This window comes from Daktulosphaira vitifoliae, unplaced genomic scaffold, assembly GCF_025091365.1.
Source record: "Daktulosphaira vitifoliae isolate Bord-2020 unplaced genomic scaffold, ASM2509136v1 Scaffold_3, whole genome shotgun sequence".
Classification (NCBI taxonomy): Eukaryota; Metazoa; Arthropoda; class Insecta; order Hemiptera; family Phylloxeridae; genus Daktulosphaira; species Daktulosphaira vitifoliae.
In genome coordinates, this window is record NW_026099574.1 from 40,779,216 (window position 1) to 40,804,484 (window position 25,269).

Consider the following 25,269-nt stretch of genomic DNA (forward strand, 5'->3'; position numbering starts at 1 on the left):
ATATATATATTCTAATTACTATTAAAACTTATATATTAATACACTTTATTCTCATTAAGAGATATGTAGTGTATTCATTCCGATTACGGAAGATGATTCTCGTATCGTCATTTTTCGTCACTACCTCCCACGTTGCGCGCCTGCTGCTCTCCTTGGATGTGGTAGCCGNCGCGCCTGCTGCTTTCCTTGGATGTGGTAGCCGTTTCTTAGACTCCCTCTCCGGAATCGAACCCTTATTTCCCGTTACCCGTTACAACCATGATATTGATATTAACTACTATCATAACATGAAACTAAAAAGTGAAAAATAAATATAGTTTAAAAATCTAAAAAACACGCTTTTAAAGCACATCGAACTAAAAAGTTAAAAATAATTTTTAAAATTAACTTAAAACAATAATCAACGAAAAATACTAGTATTATTGTGAAAAAAAGCGTGGGTGCTTTATGCCATATTTTTTGTACATTGAGCGCCTGACGTTTTTTTCACAATAATACTAGTATTTTTCGTTCATTATTGTTTAAAGTTAATTTTAAAAATTATTTTTAACTTTTTAGTTCGATGTGCTTTAAAAGCGTGTTTTTTAGTTTTTTTTAACTATATTTTTTTTTTTACTGTCGTATAAACCAATTTTATAGACCAAGTTATGACAGGAAATTAGCAATAAAAATTTACGACGTACTAAATGAGTCATAACAATAATAAGTTCAAATTGAGTTTTTGCTGTATTATTAATATCTAAGTCTTTCAGTTTGTAACCTGTGTTTACTGACACAAATAGACAAGTACTACCGTTCCGATTACTCGTCTATTTGTAAAATAATTTTGTATTTTCCATGTTTTTTTGTTATTTATTGTAATCAACTACCCCCACCCCCTCTCTTCACTTGGCCTACTAAAGTCATAGTCGTTGTGTCCGGTACTACCGGCACCTAAGTAAATACGTACGTGCACGTGTTTATAGTGTTGTTATACCGTTGAGTCGGATGACTCCTGACCAATGAGCTGGCGTGTTTTTTAATACGCACATTTTGTGTACGATCGATGAGTCGTTCCGTGGAATTTTTACTGACTCGTGGCCAATGATAGAACGGTGGTTCATTTTTTTGGTGTTGTTCTCCGGTCCGGCGCCATTTCGAATCTTTCAACTGTCAATTGCTTAAAACAGTTATCTCATATAACATCTTTACAAGAACGCCTAACTTAGTCCGTGATTACTTCGTTAATCAAGCTGGAAGCTGTACCTCCATGTAATCGTTGAATCTTTGGATTGACTTGGTTGGAGTATATCGTTTCATAGTATGTAACATTATTATATTGTTCAATGTCATTACATTTGTATTTTGCGGACGTCCGATTAAATTTAAATACGAATTTATACATTTGAAAATTGTATATTTAAAAACATACTAATTATATGAATGGTGATCTTAATCCTCCTTTTTTTTATGGTTAGAAATCTATCATTGAAATCCTTTGTTATTGTTACTATTAGTCATACGGGCTTGCCGCTTTAGTAGGACCGGTGGCGAACATTTTGGTAAGCAGGGCGTCGTGGGTTTTTCTTGTCATTGTTTGAGCCTGATGGGTCCGCTCAGACAAATATAGGTGACATGATGCAATCACATGATATTGATAAGTAGTAAAAGTAGTATCGGTTGTATTTATGTTGTTGCTATTGTTTAGTTTATTGTCCTTGCGGCGTTTTATTGATGTAACCAAATAATGGTGTCGCCCGGCGGTGTGCCGTAACCTTTATTTCAATCTTCTAGTATGCTTTTTTCGCGCACTGTGGTGGTCTACACACGTCTAGGGCACTCGTGCGAGGGAAGTGCCCTGTTAAGTGTTGTCGGTCTCTGCGGATGCCATGACACGTTTAAGGGCACTAGCGCATCATGTACAGTTTAAGTTTCATGAAGTAACGCATATATTGTTACTTGTTTAACCAGCGTAGGCTACTCGTGCAATTAAATTATAACGACATCTGATACGTTTTACAGAAGGTAAAACATCACACTCTGTTTATGATATTTTATGATTAATAATTCTTTAACTTGAAGTACAAATTTTTGTTTTTTGTTGGTTATATATTCATTAATTTTCTTACCTTTGAATAAATAAATAAAATAATGTTTTGTCTAATTTAATAAATTTATTTTTAATATTACTTTGCACTTAGATTCTCTTAGTCCTGATCTGTTCAACAATAAAAAAGCAATGAATGCCGAGGCTCTCATAACCTACCTAAGTTGAAGGTAACATATTTAAACAAATCTGTTTTTTGAAAATTTATTTAACAGTACACATTAAACTTTTTCAGCTCTCACTCAATTGTTCTTCAAATGTTCAGTCTTCTCCGAAATATTTAATGTTTTAATTACCAGTTATTTCGATCACTCGACAGAGGGACTTAAAAAATACAATTGATGTATAATCTTCACAGATGTATTATAAATCAGTTGTTTAACAATTGTAATTAATTTTTTTTTTAATGTAAACCTAATATAGTAACCTTACGATAATAATTATTATACTTTAAGTATCTTAATCAATTGTTTTAATAATTAAAATTAAATAGTTTTTTCTTTTTTCCTTTGGAAGCTAAGAACTATAATTGTTATATTATCAATTTATGTTAAAACTTAATATAGTAATTTTTGCGTTGTTGAATTATTTTAATATTTTGATTTTATATGAACTTTTGCTTTTTAGAGATGAATGTTAAATTGTTTGTTATAAATTACATTCTATGAAATATATTTTTTTGTTTTAATGTGATTCACTTTCATAATGCATTTTTAACATTTTACCTGAATATTTTCTCTTACGTCCTAATACAAATTATATTTGATCCAGTATTTGCTTGTTAATAAAATTACACAGAATGTTCAGTAAGTAAGAGATCAGGCCAGTCGTTACAAACAATGAGAACAATAGAAACCTGTTTCCTTACTTACTGAACACTCTATATATGTACATATGTATTGACACATATTTTGATTCTATTAATACTAATAGCAATGAAAATTGAACGTTCTTGTGTAGATGACTTTGAAAATAACTTCAGTTTGGGAAACTCAACCCACGAGAGCGTGTAATCAAACCACAACGGATCGTAAAGTGATGGAATAACTAGGGACTCCTTATCAGGTTACCGTGTGGTGTCCATTCGAAAACTGGAAGAACAGTGCATGGACGCCTTGAGGAATTCTTATTTTACCTTCGGGGAGTTCTTTAGGAGTCATTTGGAATATTTGGTGATACTAGGATATTGATAAGTTTAAGAAATGTATTGCAATTTTAAAATTTAATTAGATTCTAACTACTTAATTTGTAGAAATAATTTATTGTAATTTAATTTAATTATCAGTTGTAAATAGTACAAATTTAGCAAGTTGTTTATTTGAAATCACTATGAGCTTATAAGTTTTTTACTATTATACTTGTTTTGTTTCATTTACATTTATAAATTGAACCTTTTAATTCTATTTAATAGTCTTAAAATAATAAATTTCAAATAATTTAAGTTCATGCATTGTTATTAGTTGTTGTAAAATTAAATAAAAAAAATTTCAATTGTAAACATAAAAATAAAAGAGTTTTTATAGTCCGCTAGTAAAATATACTAAATAATTTGGTCATTTAAACAGTGCCAAAATTTTGATTTTACTTTTATAATATTTATTAGGGTTCGTCAACGATATATTTTTTACATCGATATCGTACTAAATTCCAGCAATATTAAAAAAATAATTATTTAAAAATTAAATTGAATATTTAAAAGTTTTCACTATTTTTTTTTTTACTTTTAAGAATAATGTTAAATTACTTATGTAAAAAACAAAAAGAATAAAAGATTTGTTATTTTTTCAAAAATAGAATTTAAACTTTTGCAGAATATAAAAAACATTTTCATCTTCAACACTATCATCTAATAAGGAATTTTATTTTTTATATTAAGTTTCAACTAGTTGTTGCTGTTTATCATCTAATTCTGACATTTTTTTCTTTAATTCTCCTCTTGTCTTACTTAGTTCGTGTTTTATGTAAAAATAGGAATAACAAATATGTCATAATATAAAAATGTTAATAATTTAAATATAGTCATAATCCATATCTCACCAACAGTCTATTATTTGTATATATTTTAAAATAATAATAACTTTCGAAATACTTGTTCAAAATTTGGGTTAGACATTTTACAAATTTGAAAATTATCTATTTTATAAGCTAATTAAATATGTATGTAATCAATAAAACAAATTTAGTTAACACCCTAAAACTAAAAAAGAAAAAAAAAAATGCTGATATTATTTTTATTTTATAAGAAGTTGAATGAGTTGGTATAGATGAATCCACCTTTAGTATAAAAACTGTATAATAACATTACTTAGTAGTATTTTCTATTTCATAAAAGGTAACGCGAAGAATAAGAAAATATAACTTCCTTGATTAATTCATATTTTCTATTAAATACTAATAAATATAAAATTATTATGGTGAAGTTTGAATAAAATATAAGAAATTGTATGTTCTTTTTTAATTAGTTGTTAATAAGTAACCTTAATTATGCCAATGAAATCTATATTTTACACTAGGAANGTAACATACAGAATGTTACTACACTTGTGTAACATACACAAGTGTAGTAGTTAGGGATGAGTAATTCACGAATGAATCAATTCAGTGAATCGATTCGACAATTAGATTTGATTGAATTGATTCAGCGTGGTAAAAAGAATCGGTTCATAGGTAACACTGTTATTTTAGTATGTACTAAGCAGGGATGAGTAATTTACGAATGAATTGATTCCCCAGATGATTCGATTGAAGTGATTTTGTGTGGTAGAAGAATCAGTTAATGGGTAACACTGAAATTTAGCTTATCTCACAATAAAAGCACACCTAAATACACAATGATCTACGTTATCATTGTTATAGCAAACAATTCTAATTTTCGAAATACTATTAGTCCGAACCAAAAAATGGATAAACGAGAAAACATCAGACCACTTTTCTGACTAGGAATATTTTTAACGGAATTTAAAAAACAATGCATAATAAAAAAATGTTATATCTGCCCCCCCCCCAAATTACCAACAAGCAACTGTTACTATTTACTATCAAAAAAAATAATGATCATAAAAATCGTTGTATAACTATTTGATCTTTTAGTGTCTAAACATTATCATGATAAAACATTTTTCTCTTAATTAAGTTCAATATGAATAATTATTGTTTGAATCACTGAATCGATTCAAAGAACCGATTCATTTAAATGATCTGATTCAAAAGAGTTGATTCATCTGATCGAATCAAATTTCCCATCACTATTTTACAGTGAAGAAAGTTAAGTAACCTGTCTTGTATACATTCACGATTTTAGTTATGTTTTACTATTCTACAGAAGTGATAAGATATTATCTATGATGTGGTTATATTTTATCGAGAAAACAATTATACCAACTTGATAGTTTAAAGGATATGTTGTTAGACGCTATTGTCGCCCTCTATTTCTATGGCTTCATACCAACTATTACCAGATAACATATTGCAGTATATCGTTCGTCTTATGGAACTGATTAATTGTGATCGTATTGGTCATTACACACCCGTGTAGATAAACATTGTTGTTTTTACATTTAGTGCTGTTTAACGCGGTTTTTATAATCATCTCGGTCATAATTACATTTTATAATTGAGTTGTTCAATGACGATCGAACGACAGGAGATCACGTTTTTCTAAGTTTGTCGGAAGTTCTTTCATTTTAATTGGTAAAATTTTCTTTCATAATGGACGCAGTTAAAGCTTTTACAATTGAGGTAATTAAGACATAACTTAATAAATTTTTAGAAACAAATGAGTAAATTAAATTACTCTCATGATCACAGTCTCAGTTTAAATAGGGTACAAATCAAATATCTGAAGTTCTTTTATATAACGTTTAGTAACCACTATCTTGTAATAATGTATCAGAAATATTCACAAACTTTTACTTTTACAGTCATTAGTTTTATTTAAATATTATGCAATAAAAGAAACTTAATTTTAGCTCTATTCCATTATGGATATGAAACCACCAATATCAAAAGCCAAAATGACAGCTATTACACGAAATGCTATCAAAGCTATTAAATTGTACAAGCATGTTGTGCAATGTGTTGAAAAATTCATTCAAAAGGTCAGTAATTTTGTTAATTTATTTAGATTTGTTTATATTTATATATATTTTTTTTCTAAGTGTAAACCGGAATACAAGATACCTGGTCTTTATGTGATTGATTCAATAGTGCGTCAGTCAAGACATCAATTTGGAAATGATAAAGATGTATTTGCACCAAGATTTGCTCGTAACCTTAAAATTACTTTTTCACATTTATTTGCTTGTGCAGAAGAAGATAAGGTATATATTTTACTATTCCCTATTTACAAGGTGATTGATTAACTATAGTTCCAGCAATATAAAAGTATAAAACATACTACAATATTTTCTTTTCAGTAAATAATATTAATGTCATAGAATGTAATAGTATCCTATATTATATAATTTTTAACAAAATAAATTGGTTCTATCCCTCTAATCTTCTTCTAAAATAATATCTACTTAATTTTTTTTAAATGGAAACATATATTTAACTTGCTTAAAAATAAGTAAATGATCTAACTAAAGATAGATAGAAATAAAGAGACCTGCACTTCATCTCTAGTCATTATAATAAATTTTAATAACTTGCTAAATACTAATTCAAAAGTTTGTCAGATAATTTCTATATAATTAAGATATTTGATTGAAAATAACCTTAAGTTAATACAATTTAAATGAGTAAGGGAGGATATGATCAAATTATTTTTTAAAAATTAATAGAATTTAGGATACCGTTAACTTCTGAAAATAAAAATTATATGTTTTATTCTTTTGTTTGAGACATAATTAATGAATCGATGTGTATATGTTGTAAATTTAAATTACAGAAAACAGAAAAATGGTATAGTCAAAATGAATAAAGCAAAATATCTCTAGTTTGATGTTAGGTTCTATTTAATATAAAAATACGAGCTCTGCCCCTGACCCTGTACCCTACATGCTTCATGTACTTATGGTGCATTAGATCCTTCGGGTTGTCTTTACAAGTAGGCCACTTATTCTGGTAGTAGTACCCGGCAACGGCAGGCACAATAAGTGTTGTGCAGGAAAAGTATCACTCTAGAAGCAGTTTAACAGTAACATAGTAGACATTTAATTAATAAAATTAGTAAAATTCAAAAATAGTTTACATTTTTTGACTATATGGTATGGTAAGGCATACTTTAATAGTAAAAAAATTTGTTCCAAAAGAAAAATATGAGAAGGAAATAAAAACAGTTATTAATGAAAATAATAATAAATGAACTTTTCTATTATACAATACTTATTTTTTTATACATCCTATACAATAATTTTTATTGAACACATGAAATAAAAAAATTACCTAATAGTATAAATCTATAATATTTAGATGTACTCCTAAGGTATCTTTAAATATTGTATTATTAGTACACTTGTATACTTGCATAAAATTTAAACAAAATTGACATGTACAAATCAAAATAATATTACTAAGTTTAACAAAAAATGTATAGCAGTTATTAGTACTTTCATGTCTCATCAGGAGAATATTAAAAATACCTAGTTATAAAAATAACTAGCTTCTTTAACTAGTAAACTTTTTACTAATAACTATTTCTTGACATATTTTTTAAGGGAAAAAAATGTGGTTATATATATAAAGTGATTGGTGGTGTATCATAAACTACCCAATTACTCGCAAAATAAATACAATATTGGAAAAATAATATTTGATTTCTTTTAGTTACATATTATTCTGAAGATACCAAATTAATATAATTCGATAGGAGGTATGCACAATGGACCTACAGGTCTGAGTGAACGGGCAGTTCTTGCCCACCTTTATAACAACTAAAACTACTTATAAATCTTGATTTATTAGCTAATAATCTTTAGAATCATCCCTTATAACGTATTGGGGTGAAAATTTCTTTTTTTAAAATGGTAACATACATTCTTATACATAACTTATAAAATAGAAAATTATCTAAATAAGAAAATGATAGTTCGATAACAACATTTAGACAAATACTATGAATGTTATTCTCATTTTTGTATCTAAGCGAGATGATGAGTATATAATGACTAGTGATAAAAATAGCAGATCCCAATCGTCGCTTCCAGTCATTACTTTAAATTGTTAATAACTTCTAAAATACTGGTGCAAAAGTTGTTATTGACTAGTCATTTTTTTGACTAGTATGTTGCCATTTAAAAAAAAAGTTGAGATTCCTTTAAGGGATGATTTTATAAAGTAATTTTTAGCTGATAAATCAAAAATTATGTAACTAATAGAAATCAAATATTATTTATCCAATTTAGTATTTATTTTGTGAGTATTCGAATGGTTTATTATAAACCGATCACTCTGTATATTACAAGTTAAAAAACTTCCTTAATTACTTATCTGTCTGATATATGTAAATGGTTACCAAGATTAAACAAAAAATTGTCATTTACGAGAAAAAGAATTGCATTCAAAGTTGACATAAAAAAAATAACAATTTTTGTTTTCTTAAACTATGTTAAAAAACTTTCTTTATTAATGGTCTCCAATAAAAAAAAAATAGATATACATTTTTTATACTTTCAAATAGACTTGTTAAGAGCTTTTTTTATAAAAAATGTTGATAGGTCGAAAATTTTAAGTCTTATTTGCCTTTTGTTCCTCTTAAAACCTCACTTTCATTTAAATTATGATTGTTTTGTACTCATATTGCAATATAATAATGTGTCTTCAGTCATTATTAATTCCGGTTCAGTGTTTCTAGCATTAGTTGCTACAGGTGGTTTCAAAGAAGTTTTTGATAAATCAAGATATTCTATACCTCCAAGATTTAAGTATTCATTGTTAATCATTGTGTCAGGCACTTCATATCCTTCATTTGTTATAGGATGTGTAATTTGTTTATCATAAGAACCTGAATAAGTAATATCAACTGTATAAGACACTGATGTAGATAAATTTTGTAGTTGTGCTACAAAAAAAAAAAATCCTAAAATAAATTAAATTTGTAATTTTAAGGTTATATTATATAAATATAATATCAAGCCTTAATAGATAAAATGATGTGAGCAATAATTTTTTGTGAGAACTATATATTGATATCAAAATGCTCACAATTAAATTTGTTCAATTATCTCTTTTTTTTTTTAACACTTTATAAGCCCATTAAGGGCCATAGTGGTCTACCCCAAAGGAGGTTTCTTAACCATTGATACTCTGAAACAGGTGGTTTACCCGTCACCAGAGAGAGAGATGGCGACTCTTATTACCAAACTAATCTATTGCTCGGCAAATGAAGCCTCTCGTGACTGAGTTTCGAACCCAAAGCAGTGCATGTCAAACACTGCCATTTTACAGACTTGACCACACTGACCCTTTATACATCATATATATATATAAATTATTATTTTTTTTTTAGAGTAAAGTAATACGGGTTTTGAATCTATGGCAAAAAAATGCAGTATTCACTACGGATGTAATTCAACCTATTTTTGATTTGGCTGCTAATCCAGAATTTGAAGATCATACTCAAATTAATCCATTATCATCAATTGAAAATAGCCCTAAACTAAGTAAGTATTTTTAACTTAGAAAAATTTTATAAGATAAATTTATTTCAAGTGTTGGTTAAACAATTTTTTATTTGATAAAGAGGAAAAGTTTTCAAATAAAAACTGAAATTTTCTCATTTTAAAATTAAGGACTAATTTTTTTTTATAGTGTTCTAAGCTACTGGAGCCTAATCTATATTTAAATTTCAAAAACCTATCTTTTGAGGAAATAGAGATATGAGGTTAGAAAAACTGAGTAAATTATTTTGTATAAGAATACATTAGCATTGCTATAATTTGGTTTGGTGCACTGTTATGTACTCAGATATAACTGTCTTCTGGTTAGAGGTAGTGGAAATGTCTTAAGATTTTTTCAGCAGTATTTGACACCATGATGGCCTTTATAAGTTTATATAGATATAAGTAATCTTTCTGTTTGTGAAGACTTGCTTTACTAAATAGGTACCCAAATTTAAAAAATAAATCTTTCTGTGGTCTATAAAAATCTTGTAACTTAACTGTCTAGGTTACTTTTGCAATACTTTAAACCCATTGATTGATTTTCATGGATTGGATTAGGAAATATTAGTGTTCTAGTGATAATTTTTTTGTTATTTATAATGAAGGTTATTTATTAGGGTCGTTCATAATATCAATGTTTAAAAAAATTTTTTCTTACCACTTTTTGTTGTTCTCTATAGTTTAAAAATAATTCTTTTTTGAAGCATAGCAGAATAATTTATTTTTTACTCTCTAAAAATTTCTAAAACATATATGTTGTTTAAAAAATGAAAATATTCACAAAAAAGTTAAGGATATATTTAAAGTTACACATGATGTAACTTAAAAAGTTGTATTGATTTTAGAACTGTATAAGAATATAACTTATAGCAAATATTAACTACAGTTCCTATTATAAGTAGTTTCAAATCATTGTAAAGATCATATCCAATTGTAATAAAGATACTTTAACAAAAAATAATTCATCATCTTTTTAATATTACGTTTATTAATTTTACACTTAATGATATGCATTTATTTAAAACATTTTAATTGTCAAGTTAACTCAATTTTATATTGAAATATGTTATATACTCAAATACTATTTTATATCTATAGAATATAACATAAATGGGTAGGAGATGCAACATTAAAAAAAAATTTTTTTGATCTGTTTTGAACTACTGTTATTTATCTAAAAACATATTCAAATTAGAAGTTATAAGTAAAGCTTAATGTTAGAAATAATCTAATTTTATATATCTATTGAGTTAATTATAGCCTTAAATTAAATTTATCATTATATAATTATATATTCTCAAAAGTTCTTCTACTACATCTGTAATTTTTTTTTATTAATAATTGTATGCATGTATGTTAAGTTAAAAATGTATCCTATTTTGTGCTTTAATATCTTATGTCAGTCATATCAGATGCTTATAGTAATTTACAAGTTAATTTATTACTAAATAGAGAGCAAGACCATAAGATAAACAATATTAATGGTGTTTTATTTTTTAATTTTATAATTTTGAAATATTATATATCCTATTTCAATGGTTAAAATTTCATTTTTTAATGAATGAATTTTTATTTTCTAATCCTGTTACAGGTGTAAAAACTGATATTTTCAAAAGCCAAGAGATTACACCCATCAAAGATGATCCTTCGAAAAGTTTTGATTCTTTACAGGTATTGATTAAATTTTATTTTTAATTTAAGTCCAATTTAAATTATTATAATACATATGTGTAATACATATGTGTTTTATTGAGATATATTTCATGATAAAATTGAAAGCTCAAGAATTATTTGGGTTATAAAATACTTATATTTATTTTAGTATTGCTTTTCATTGTATTATTTTTTTAATAAATTTGTCTTTTTATGTGAAGGGGTGCAAGATGGTGCATTTTCATGGGAATTTGTTTTTAGCTTAAAATGAAATTTTTAGTTCACTTTAAGTAACTTCATTATTACGTGTATATAATGTGTATTTGATGAAAATCATAAATTTGGTACAAAATAATGTTTTATGTAGTAATTACATAAAAATTCCTTTATTGTATAGAATATATATTTTTTTCTAACATTTCTCTAATTATTCTGGTAACATGCAATTATTAATGTTATTTGTCGCCCAAAGTTTGATGATGGAACTTTTTATCAGTCTTGTATTGATGTTTCTTTGTATTTTGTTTTATGACTTAAAATCTTATTTTTATATTTATATTTATACGTATTATGAAAACTATAGTCAGTAATGTATATAATGCAATGCTTAGAAAGTGAGAAGTTCATTTATGTTGACATTCTGCTATTAAATTATTGTTTTTTAATCCTTGAAATTAAAATAAAATAGGTAAATGCTGCTTGGTAAAAGAAAGAAAGACATATTCATCACAAAATATATTATGTATTTATAATTTTGTTAATTAAAATTAAAATAAACCAATGATACGATTTTCTTTAAGGTTCAATCTTTCATATGTTGCTAATATTAATACCATATAGGTAGAATTAAAAATTTATTGTCATCATTGTACCCAGCCCTTCAATTAGATTTTCTTCTTTCTTGTTAAATCTAGATGAACTATAAATATAAAGCGTCTTGTTGGAATTTAATTTAAAAATTCTTCCGATTTAATTATTTTAGAACTCTGATGATAATAAACAACTAGATCCTGCTATTCTTCAGCATTTGCAAGCAATTCAATCTATATTAAAAAAACAACCTGGACAGTCAACATCATCTCCACAAATTAAAAAATCTGAAACAGTAAATCAACTTTCATTATGTTAATATTGTAGTAGTTTCAAAACTATATTATCATTCTCAGGTAAAACTATTTGATAAGAAACTTTTAGATTATGATTATGGTGAAGAAGAAGATGACACATTAAATCAGTCTCCTCAATTTCAACAACAACAATTGCAGCATCAAAACACTTCTATAGAAGGATTAGACAGGTTGGTAAAGTAACAAACTTTATTTAATTTAGATCATATTGTATTAATTATATATGTATACATTTTTTTTTTTTTAATATCCTTTGTTGAAAAGAAACCATTTTGATACTCTGTAAGCTTAGATTATAAATGATGAAAGAAATAATCCAAATATTTATCAAAATATACTTGCTATACATTTAATGTGTAAATAACATACTTAAAATTGGTCCAATTTTATTAAAATGTATTTTTAGTTACATCTATTATCAACAGCCATTAGTAAAATGTGATTATAATTGTAAACATGTAGGTTGTATTTATCAAAAATTAGATTTTTAGATTTCAAAAAATGTATTTTCATCAGAGGTTTGTATTCTTTCTACTTTAAAATGTTTTGTGATTAAGTTTTATGTAAAAAATTACAGACTTAATTTGTGTTATGTGAAGTTTTTTTAATTTAGAGAAAATTGAAGACAAAATATTTTCAATAATTATTTTAGTAAATAATTATAAAGTTATTAACATATCTAATTATTAATTAATGAAGCAAAAAAAAAATGTATTTATTAATATTAAGATTAAGTTGTAATGATAGTTTCAGAACTTCTATTTTTTATAATTCATAACAAAATATACTAGTTATAATTTAGCTAGTTTTAGAGACTACATTACATTTAATGCAAATATTAAAATGGACTGAAGTTTAACTATGATTCTAAGATTCTTTTTATTACATGTTCTTTGTGTTGATATATAAATTATATAATGTTATTTATACCTTATTTATTAATGTTAACAGGCATATACTTCGTGTTTGGATTGCATTTTAGTTTCTAAATGATGATATTTTTATCAACCATCTATCAAATTTATGTTTCTGTACATAAAGTATTAAATAGTATTGCTTAATAAAAGCTAAGACATATTTTTGTGTAGGTAACATAAAATTATATAAGAAATAATTATTTCAAACAAATTTTTGAAAGTAATAATGTATAATAGTTTTTTTTTATAATGTTACAAAAATGTAAAAATATATACAGACAATAATATTAGATGTAGCTAAAGTACTTATTTTCCTACAAATTAAAAATTTTCAGGATAGTTGGTAAATTGTTATTTTTGATAATATTATGAAATTTTAGTAATTTAAATATAGTAACACAAACATTTTTTTTTTACTGATGATTAGGTTTATAGTGTAAAGTTACACTTAGTTCATTCTTCAATTATTATTCATAATTTTGAATAAAAAATTGCTTTATTAGAGTTATTTTCTATTATTTTTTGTTTTTCAAATTCAGCCTTTTGAATAACCCAGAAGTTCTGCGCACATTGCGCAATGTTGAAGGGCTTATGTCCACTCAATCTAAACAGCAGGCTGAGCTGGATAAGATAAAAGAAATGAGAAAAGAAGCGGAATTTGATAAACATCTTGCTCAAACAGTACAGGTAAGACGACAGAAATATGTTATTTTTTTATAGTTGTATTTTAATTGATTATGTTACTATTTTCTGAGAATAAATGACCACAATCCAAACACGAGTCCCTATGCTTATACTTTTGTTTAGTTCTTCAAAAAAAAAAAAAAAAATTAAATTAAATATTTCAGTGCGGTTATTCAACGAAAGGTAGGTTAATTGAACGAGTGATCCTGTATCTGAGAGTTTTTTCATCGTTTGGTAAGTAATTAGATTTTAGTTTATAAATTTATCAAAAGTGAATTCTTTTTTGTCTATTTCATTTTATTATAAACTTTGTTTAAAAAATTTGTACAGCAATTATTTATGAAAATTTTAATTTATATACTTATATTTGTTATTATTTCAGAGTTTACCATTTGCTTCAGAGTGTGAATTGAAGCCATCTCCAGTTATTCCACAGTCAATTAGTATGGTTACTAACCCTTATACCAATCAACAATACAATACTCAAATATTTCAACAACAGCAACAACCATTGTTAACTTCTGATGCTCATCATAAGCCAGTTCAACAATTAATGTATGAATATATATATAATTATATTTATACTTAATGTGTGATTTATTTTTTTTATTAATATAATTATAAAGTTTTATATTAATAATAGTATAAAAATTAAAGCCTAGAGTATTATAAAATAAAAATTGTAACTACTATAGGTTATCCCTTTGGTCATCATCAAATAACTTAAATTGAAATTATAAATCAACATAAATAAAATTAAAAACTAAAAACACATTAAAAATTATAAAAAAACAAACAAATCATAATACATAAAATATATAAAAAGAATGTTGAAATATTAAAATAATGTTATTGTAGGTATAAAATTTGACTAAATCGATGACTAGTGGCAAATTACTTAAAGCCGTGTTCTGGTTGATAAGAGTGTTTAGAGAGATAGATATATTGATAAGTTTTGTTGTTTTTAAAAACTGTTTTTTTATAGATAGTAATTGAAATTATTTTTTTTGAATTCATTATGTGTGTGTAATTCTTCTAAGATTGTGTGATTGTTTTTATTGTTGTTATTTTTTAAAATTAAAAGATTATCTTTGATGTAATGAAAATTATGATTACTTTTTAGTACATGTCTTGCAATATTTGATTTGAAATGAATATTCTTTAGTTTCATTTCAGCTATGTATTCTTTATATTGAGTTTTGAAATGTTTTTTCCTATGTAAAATTTGTTACAGCTAGATTCTAGTTTGTTTATGCCTAGACCATCATAATTAGTGTGTGTAAAAGTTGGTGTTTTATTAATTTTGCTGTTTTCAATAAATTATTATGTGTTTTATATCCAATTTTAACGTTGTTGTAATTATTATTTAGTATTTTACCATACTTTTGTGTTTAAGGGGATGGTCTGGCCTAATGAGTAGAAACATGTTTTGGATTTGATCTTTAAAATGCCTACGAGATTTTGTTGTGATTTTGTATTGGTGGTGTCTGGTCTCTGGTGCAATCCTTCCATAATACCTCTCTTGTCCATAATTGGTCTAGCCAAGAACCCTCTGTAGCATGTTAAGTGTGGGAAATAAAAGAATGTAAAACAAATTATATATTTATGTTAAAAATTTGTTTAATTTACACAACAATAAATAAGTAAAGCATCAAGTTGAAAAATACATTTTTTTGGCTGTATATGTTATGATTTGAATCAAATGAATTTATTGCCTGTTTGGGTTGGTTTTCTGTATATTTATGATATGCTTTGATATATTTATTAATTTTATTATTATTGAAGATTGGTGTTGTTTCATAATTTGCATATATATTTCTGTAAGATGTCACTTAACAGGCTTCCAATGTCAAGCTCACGTTTTTGTATATTTATTTTATTATTATTATAATAATATTTTTTATTAATAAGCTGTATATTTAAAATATTTAGTTACTCTTGTTAGGATATTAATGTATAAATATTCTTGATATTTAGAGTTAGAAATTATAGGTGTTTTTAATAAAATTACTAGAGTATATATTTAACTTTGATTGTAATATGTTAATGAATTTGGCTAGGTTGCATCTTGAAAAAAATTTGAAATTTATCAATGTCCTTATTGGTTTTTTTTGTGAAAGTTTATAAAGGGATAAATTATGGGCAGGGATTAGTTCTTGTCTGAAATTTTTATATTTTTATACTATTATTAATATCAAGATTTCTATTTCTATTATTATAATTGAGTATCAAACTAATTTTATTATTCAACATTTATTTTTGTTTTTGTTTAAATTTACTAAAAAAAGTAAAATAATTGAGGAATTAATCAAAATAGTATCGTATGCCACATAATAATAAATAGGCATTATATAACTTTTAAATTTTTTTTTTGGAATAAACAATAAAAATAATATATAAAATAAATTAGAAATTTGTAACTATTGAATATTTCCCTTTTTAAAAAAATATCAGTCCAAAATTTATTAAGAACCTAGTGAATAGCACTAGTTATAAAACATGAGATGTATTAATACCAAATACAAATATTTCTATAATTGCTTAATAATGTACATTAAAAAATAATAATGAGTCAATTTTTTAATTTATATTGTATATAAAATTTATAGTAACTATAGTAAAATCTATTTTTAAAGAGTTTTTAAATTTTAATTTATAGGAATTATGAAGGTTCAAATCAAACTAAACCAGAAGTAATTGACCTAGATCATATAGCATCACCACCACATAGCAAGCGGGACACAAGGCGTGATGGGTATTCAACTAGTTCTTCCAGAAAAAGATCACCTAGGAAAAGTAGTAGAGATCGTCAGCGAGAACGTGAAAAAGAACGTGAACGAGATAGAGAAAGAAGAAAAAAACATTTACCTCCCTTTAAAAGAAATCATTTAGCTGGTAAATAAAAAACATTTTGAGTTTTGACTTTATTAATATTAATTATTATAAATAATGTTTGTAGTTGTAAGTACAACTCTTTGGGTTGGTCACCTTTCTAAACTAGTTCATCAAGATGACTTGTATGGATTGTTTCAACCAATTGGTGATATTGTATCACTAAATTTAATTTCACCAAGAGGATGTGCATTTCTGTGCATGAATAGAAGACAAGATGCTGCACGTATCATGAATAAATTTCAAGGAGAAAGATTACAAGGAAGACCTATGACTGTAACTAATATTTGCATAAAATAATCATGTAATCATTTTTAAAAATATATCCTTTTTTTTTTGTGTTGTAGATTGCTTGGGCTCCTGGGCAAGCCATGAAAGATAAAGAATGGAAAGATTATTGGGAAATTGAAGATGGTGTTTCATATATACCTTGGGAAAAACTCAACAAAGATATTGATTATGATGAACTTGAAGTTGGAGGCATGTTAGATGAAGAAACTATGCCAGATTGGTTAAAAAGTACTTGTACTAGGATTAATTTATTTAGTTTCTTAATTTTTAAAACTTTACTTTTACACTCTAGTCCATTTGAAAAATTTAAGAGCTACAAAGAAGTATGAAAAAAAAGAAGATAAACAAATAGATGGTAGCTTACAGACTTCTAGCACATCTAATGTTATTGATCAACAAGGTGGACAATCTTCTCCTGGTGTACAAATGCAAATGTCACCGGCACAAAATACTCAATCAAATCAAATAAATTTTAATATACCCCCATCTATGAATATGTCTAACCCTTTTGGAATAAACCCTAGTAAGTATTTTTTTAACCTTAAAATTTTCTGTGTGGAGTGGTGGTCTAACGAATCTAAAAAATTTTAATTTCCTAGATATTTTATATAACTTTTTTTAGCTTCAGTACGAAGCTGAGAAAGTATTAGTTTTGCTATGAAGTATTTCTTTTTTTTGTGTCTGTTATCACTTTTTCTCAGCTCTCACCGAACCGATTTCTTTCAACAATACGTCAAAAGATCACAAATTGTATCCAGTCGAAGATATTATCCTGAAAAATTGAAAAAATTTCCTTCGTTCCCTCTAAATGGGGGAAATTTCCAAAAAAATTACAAATTGGAAAATAGCAAATTTTTTCAATTTTTTTTTACTTAAAACTGCCATAACTTTTTAAAAATTATCAAATCAATATAATTTTTTTTTTATAGATGTATGATTTCTTTACTTATCATTTGGTATATTTTTTTTTATAAATTTGACCCTTTACCTACCCACAGGGGGGGGGTTTAAAATGATATCTTTTTCAACTTAACTTTTGAAAGTGTTCCGGAAAGTCTGACACTTTTATGTATACAGTAGAACTCCAATTATCCGAACTCCGACCATCCGAATCGCCGATTATCCGAATCACTTTCAGAAAAAAATTTGTCCAAAGTCCACGACGTCAGTGTAGGCACAACACGTGGTAAGAGTTCCCACTCCAGTTCCGGCGCATTGCAGTCACCTGTCATTGTTTGTTTTGATTAGTCAGTGAATGGGTCCCGGTCCCCATTAATTCGGATAATTGGAGTTCTACTGTATCTTAAATTAAAGCTAATGTAATATACTTTATCATGGAAAAAAAATTTCTACCGTATGCTATTTGGTATTATTTCTATAGAATATTGAAATTTGTTAAATTTTGGATTTTTTTTATGATTTTTCTATGCTATCAAATATTAGTCTATGTTATGTAAAGGACAGAAGTAAACACTATCTTATTATATTATTTTCTGGCAACAGTATGAAACTTTTTTTTTATAAAAATTATTTACATTTTTCAAAAAATTATTGTATTTAAAGTTAAAAATGTAAAATATACATTCGAGAATTTTCACACCAAAATAGCATTTGGTAACTATTTTCACCGTGAAGACAGAATAAAGTCCGAAATTTTTTTTTCCATAATAAAGTATATTACATTAGTTTTAATTTAAGATATACATAAAAGTGTCAGACTTTCCGGAACACTTTCAAAAGTTAAGTTGAAAAAGATATCATTTTAAACCCCCCCCCTGTGGGCAGGTAAAGGGTCAAATTTATAAAAAAAAATATACCAAATGATAGGTAAAGAAATCATACATCTATAAAAAAAAAATTATATTGATTTGGTAATTTTTAAAAAGTTATGGCAGTTTTAAGTAAAAAAAATTGAAAAAATTTGCTATTTTTCAATTTGTAATTTTTTGGAAATTACCCCCATTTAGGGGGAACGAGGGAAATTTTTTCAATTTTTCAGGATAATATCTTCGACTAGATACAATTTGTGATCTTTTGACGTATTGTTGAAAGAAATCGGTTCGGTGAGAGCTGAGAAAAAGTGATAACAGACACAAAAAAAAGAAATACTTCATAGCAAAACTAATACCTTCTCAGCTTCGCATTAAAGCTAAAAGTACATTGAAATTTTATTTGTACCAAAAGTTATAGTGTTGTCAGTTAGATCTGAGATATGCTATATCTATATATATATATATATATATATTTTTAGGATTAATTAACCCTATGATGAACCCTATGATGCCCAATTCAATGACACCTCTAAGCATGGGTCATCCATCAATGATGATGATGAACAGAATGCCAAATCCATTTGGACCTCCACGTGAGTCTTAAATTATAAATTTTATTTGTTATAAAATATATAATGTGTTAAATTTTAGCTAACATGACAATGATAAGTAACCCTCAACAGATGGGAATATCTAATGATGGTCAAAAATCATTAGGTGTACCACCTCCTGATATGGTTATGCCCTTTCCTTTTAATATGAACCTGCCTACTCAAGGTAAATATTAATGTTCTATCCAGATAAACATTTAGCATAGTAATTAATGGATTAAAATGAATTTTTCAATAAATCTTAGTTACATATCCTACTTATGAAAATTGGTCTATTTTTGTGTTCTCAATTAGACCTGGTTCACCTTGTGTTTATTTATTGTATAATAAACAGATATATTATCTTTAAGATTACAATACATTTATTTTAAACAATGATAATATAAAAAAGAGAAAAATAACAAATATATTTATTATAAATTACATTTAAAAATTACAAAATATTAAAAATATATAATAATGAAACATGACCAATTTAATTAATATTCTACTCGGTATGATATCTAAATTCATTTAATTTTCTGTTGATATAAGAAGATTGTATGGAGACTTAGACATCTACTTTCTTTCTGATGATTTATGTATAATTTTGATCCCTAGTATGGGATAAGTTGATGCTAAATTGAATTAAAGCCAATATATTAGGATAATAAATAGACAATAATGTTTCCAAATTAAATGTACTCTAAAACCTTTTAATAAGTACCACGGTAGAGATCTTCTCAATATAAGTATAAAGCCAAATTTTGTTGTTGATCATATTGATTAATATTCAAAAATATTCATCTTCACTAATGACATAAAGCTGTTCCTACAAATTGATTCACCAGCTAACTATTTTTTACTGCAATGAGACCTCAATTGTTAAGTTATATGGGGTTCACTTTGCCTTACTCTTTATATCGCAAAATGTTTTTTCATGACCTTCTCCTTTCGTTTAAGCCAAATTTATTATCCTTACAATGTAAATAATATATTGATTGTTATCCTTAAATTTAATATCTCTTATCCTTCTTATAACTATTATCCTGTTCCTGTTCTTAAATTTACATTCTCTGGCTGACTTTAGATACTTAGCTAATTTATCATTTTTCTCTAATATTTTATTTAGTAAAATCAATTCTCTTGTTCTCCTCTCCCTTGTTAATTTTAGAATTCTTGCTTATAACACTAACAAAATTTAACCTTTTTTCAAATATCCCACTCATCTACTAAATTCCAGTGAAACTCTTTTCAAATATATTTTATACGCATTGCAAAAAGTGACCCCATCTTTTTTATGTTAATATTAATTACATATATTATTGTTAATATTCAAATAAATTTGTTTATAAGTGTCTTACCAGGTTTCAATCACCCTGTATATATATATATATACATACTTTTGTTTTTTGCAGCTGCTATATCTTCTGCTCAGTCTATAATGGGAGTAACTCCATCACCTATTACAACTAGTGGTAATACTATAACTTCTAATCCTTTAAACTCTAATCAAACTGATAATTTAAATACAGGAACCAATCAATTAGATCCATCAACAATCATGCAGTTTAATTTACCTCCACCTCCCACACTTCCAAATTTGTCAGATTTTAGACTTAATGAACATAATTCAAGTATGAGTAATGAGAAATATGACTCTAGTACAACCCAAGAAGAAACAAGCAGTAATAACAGAAACCTTGAAATAGACAATAATCACATCCATGATAATAGAGAAAGAGGAGATAGATTTAATGAGAGAGATAACAAAAATGATCGTGGTAGAAGGATTGATGATAATCGACAAGATCCTAGAAATCGTAATAATAAAGGAGGAACTGAACAAAAAGAACGGAAATCATCTCGATGGGGCGATAGAGAAGAAAGCAATAATCAAAATCCAAATGAAGGATTAGGTATGATTCCACCTCAAAATATTGTCTCAATTGATAATATAAATGATATGATAATACAACAAACTAACCCATTACATCAAATTCTTAAACATGTGATTCAAGATAACATTGGAAATCCTGGATTTCAACCTGAAATTTTTGGGCCTAATGGACCGATTTCTAATCAAATGTTCAATATGCCACCACAAAGTTTCTCTCAAGGGTTAGGACAAGGTAAATTTTTAAAACTACTGCTTATATACTTATTAAAATTCAATGAAATATTTGTTAACCTTTTATTTTTCTCTCAGATGGACCAAGATTACCTCTTTTGGATGCTGGTAACATGAGAGGCAGGGGAACTTGGAATCGGGGTAATCGTAGAGGATTTAGAGGACCTGGTAGTTTTAACAATAATAGTGGTGGACCAGTGTGGGATTCTAATAATGAGACTAATTGGGAAAATAATGCTGGGCCTAATTGGGACAACAATGGTCCTCCCGTATGGCAAAATCAACAAAATATTCATAGAGGAGGGATGATGGGAAGAGGCAATATAAGACCACCTTTAATTGGAAACATATCTCGTGGGCGAGGTAGAGGTGATAACTAGTGTATTTTAAAGTATTATAACATTTATTTAATAGATAAAAATGAAATTTAATCAGTATACCTGAAAATTAAGTATATTTATAAATTGTGTTAAATTATTCTGAATACATCAGTGAGTACAATTTTTTTTATTAAATTACTTTAAAACTGTAATGTTTTGTTACCAAAGTTATCATTTTTGGGAGGATAAGGGTCTATTCCCTTTAAAACGAAAAATATTTCTATGATACTATTTTATTCTTTGACAAAGTTGCACAAACTTGAGAATTTTTAAAATGCCTAGAACAAAATGTATAAATACATATAATTCTCAGCTCTAGTAAAAAGAATAAATTTCAGCAAAAATTATTGATTTTTAGGTGCGCTCATAAACAATAAATTAATGCTTTTCTAAGTTAATTCAAAATCTTTTTATCTTTTACATTCAATAAAAATCTCAGTTCTTCACTCTCAATTAAAGTAGTTGTTACATGGGTATTATATTTTTTAACAAAGAATGACATCAGAAATTAAATTTAAATTTATTTTAAGAATTTATTAACATTTTTAAATATAAAGTTGACTGTTTTATAGCAATTGTAATTTTTTGGGACATTTCACTTTATTACGGAGATTGAGATAGATTTTTCAACTAGTTTAGCGCTGATGACTAAAACTAAATGAATGTTTTGTGATTTTTTTATGTATTGTGGAGGAAAATTGAAAAATCCAGTAGGGGCAAAATAATTGTCTACTGACAAAAAAAAATCGCCATATTAAAACCAATAGTTTCTTAACTACATAATGAGTCTAAAAGTTGTCTTTCTCTAATTTTACTTTATATATTTTGACTAAAAGAGTGATGATATCTTCATAGAATTTTTTTTTCAAAGAACTACATTAGAAATTATCTGTTGGCTCAATAAATTAATATTTTTAAAATAAATAAAAAACATGTTCCATGGTATCATGCTCAAACACAAATTTTTATATGATTTTATTATATGAATAGAAAAATTATTTTTATTTGTTCTAATATATTTATACTTGAGCATTGAAAATTGAATTATTATTTATTTTTGTGCTTAATAATAATTAAGCTTAAGAATGGTTTATTAAACAATCTCTATTTTAAAATCTTGAAACTAATATTTTTATTTCTAGATGTTTGGTTGGATAATAACTTATCTGGAGGAAGAGGTAATCGTGAAGTGGACAATTGGAGTGGCCGTAATACCCGAGATTCAGATAGATGGGGTCATGGTAGTCGAGATTCTGATGGATGGACAGGGAGAGGTAATAGACCATCATCTTGGAGAGCAGCTAATGCTGGACGTCGAAGAAATGATGATAGGGAAGGACTACCAAATCAAAAACGATGGAGACGGGATGAAAATCCTGATTGGGATGAGCAAAAACCTTGGAAAAGGGGATCAAATGAAGAAAATGATTGGTCAAATAATAAACAAGGACCCCCTTGGAGTAATAAAAAAGATGAAGGGAATCATTCAAAATATAAAAATCGTGAAAATAATGATGAACGTGCTAATAGAAGACCAAGCAAATGGAGTGATAAAGTAATTGACAATAACATCAAAGAAGATGGTTTAATATCAACAGATAATACTGAAGTTAAGGAAAATGTAATTCAAGAAAATTTACCAACAAGTAATTCTATGGACATAGATAACAATGAAGAAGAAAATTCAAATAATTTAGAACAGTTACCAGATAATCAAAAAATACAGGTATTTAACAAAAGTGAAATAAGATCAGAAAATTTTAATGAAGAAAATCATGATTCAAGTGAATTTAATAAAAAAGTGTGTGATAACGATCCTGATTATATTGAACAATATTCCACAGAAAATAATGACTTAAAACAGTCAGAAAGTCAATTAAACAATTTTAGGAATAATTATGAAGAATCAGATAGCTCATGTAAAAATCAATTAATAAATAATTCAAATGCGGATCAATATAATATTGAAAACCAAAATTATCAACGTAGTCAATTTGAATTAGAAAATAATGATACTTCTAAAAATGAGATTAATACACAATGTGAAATTGAATCAAGTAATTCTTACAAGAAAAATTATGCGAGTAATGATTTGGAATCTTTAAATCAACAACACGAGAGTATTGATACAGTACCACATTTTAATGAAAATGAGGTAGAAGAAAATGCTAGGGAATCACAAAGTAATTTCTTTTTTGGTTCTGATGTTCAACCTTCTATTGATGAAACTATTGAATCAAAATCTACCGAACTTTCTATTGCAGAATCTATAATTTCCCAAAATAGTGATGTGCTCAACACAAATATGTTGGACACAAATGATTTGTAAAATTTGAAAACATATATTGTAAATTATCCTTTTAAAATATTAGACGATAATTTGATTGTTAAAATTGTATATGGACTTTGAACAGTGCAACATAATTATTATTACTTTATTTCAACTTAGTAGCCATATCTTATTAATGATTTTCTAATTATTGAACAAGGTTACTGTTGAATTTTAGTAATAATATCTTATTTTTTAAATATTTCTTTGTTAAAATTCGTAATATTTTACATATTAATTTCTACTCTAAATGTAGCATGATACATAAAAATATGATAGCCCAATTTTACTTGTATCATATATTTTACCGTAAAATGAATAATTTTATTCATAAGTCAATTTTTATTTATTTATGAATATAAATTTAATAGAATTGAACTACAGGTCTAATAAATTATTTATGACAATTTTTAGTTGCGTGTAATTAACTTGTAATTAAAATATTAATAATAAATTATTGTGAAAAATTTAATTTACAAATTATTAAAATATCTTAGTTATTTCAAAAATTACTGTATACATTTATTATCATTAAAATTATTCGTGGTATTATATATATATATATATATATATATAAAATTTATTTACATAATATAAAAATAATTTTATACTAATGTATATATACAGAATGGAACAATTTTAACTAACAACTCATATAACTTATAATTTACATAACTTTTTTTTTAATCAATTTTTACATTATAACAATACTTAAAATATGTTTTATGTAATTATTCACAATTACATAAAATAATTTTTTTTTGAGATTTGAAGACAGCCATTTTATAGAAGTTTTAAAGAAAAATGTTTATACTG

At 26.1% G+C, this 25,269-nt stretch overlaps 1 protein-coding gene and 1 long non-coding RNA gene across 6 annotated transcripts; both read left to right on the forward strand.

The window, feature by feature from the left end:
* Positions 1-481: 481 nt before the first annotated feature.
* LOC126900904 (uncharacterized) lies at positions 482-3,464 on the forward strand. Of its 2 annotated transcripts, XR_007702934.1 has the most exons (4): positions 482-1,300; positions 2,181-2,256; positions 2,322-2,473; positions 3,047-3,464. It is a non-coding gene; the product is annotated as an uncharacterized LOC126900904 (long non-coding RNA). The 2 variants fall into 2 exon arrangements; XR_007702933.1 differs by lacking the exon at positions 3,047-3,464 and having other exon boundaries at positions 487-1,300; positions 2,322-2,698.
* A 2,091-nt stretch (positions 3,465-5,555) lies between these two features.
* LOC126901692 (SR-related and CTD-associated factor 4-like) lies at positions 5,556-24,542 on the forward strand. 4 transcript variants are annotated; one of them, XM_050678359.1, is made up of 20 exons: positions 5,557-5,824; positions 6,055-6,183; positions 6,244-6,405; positions 9,534-9,687; positions 11,279-11,358; positions 12,323-12,445; positions 12,507-12,637; positions 13,924-14,071; positions 14,451-14,623; positions 16,728-16,963; positions 17,028-17,236; positions 17,308-17,479; positions 17,544-17,774; positions 19,503-19,616; positions 19,675-19,800; positions 21,032-21,091; positions 21,149-21,532; positions 21,635-21,745; positions 21,823-22,113; positions 23,267-24,542. In XM_050678359.1, exons 1-20 carry the CDS (start codon positions 5,795-5,797, stop codon positions 24,451-24,453), a joined length of 4,251 nt encoding a protein of 1,416 aa, XP_050534316.1. In that variant the 5' UTR covers positions 5,557-5,794; the 3' UTR covers positions 24,454-24,542. The 4 variants fall into 4 exon arrangements, with proteins under 4 accessions (XP_050534315.1, XP_050534313.1, XP_050534316.1 ...); XM_050678358.1 differs by having other exon boundaries at positions 5,556-5,824; positions 21,149-21,745; positions 21,823-22,107; XM_050678357.1 differs by having other exon boundaries at positions 21,149-21,745.
* The last annotated feature ends 727 nt before the right edge of the window (positions 24,543-25,269 follow it).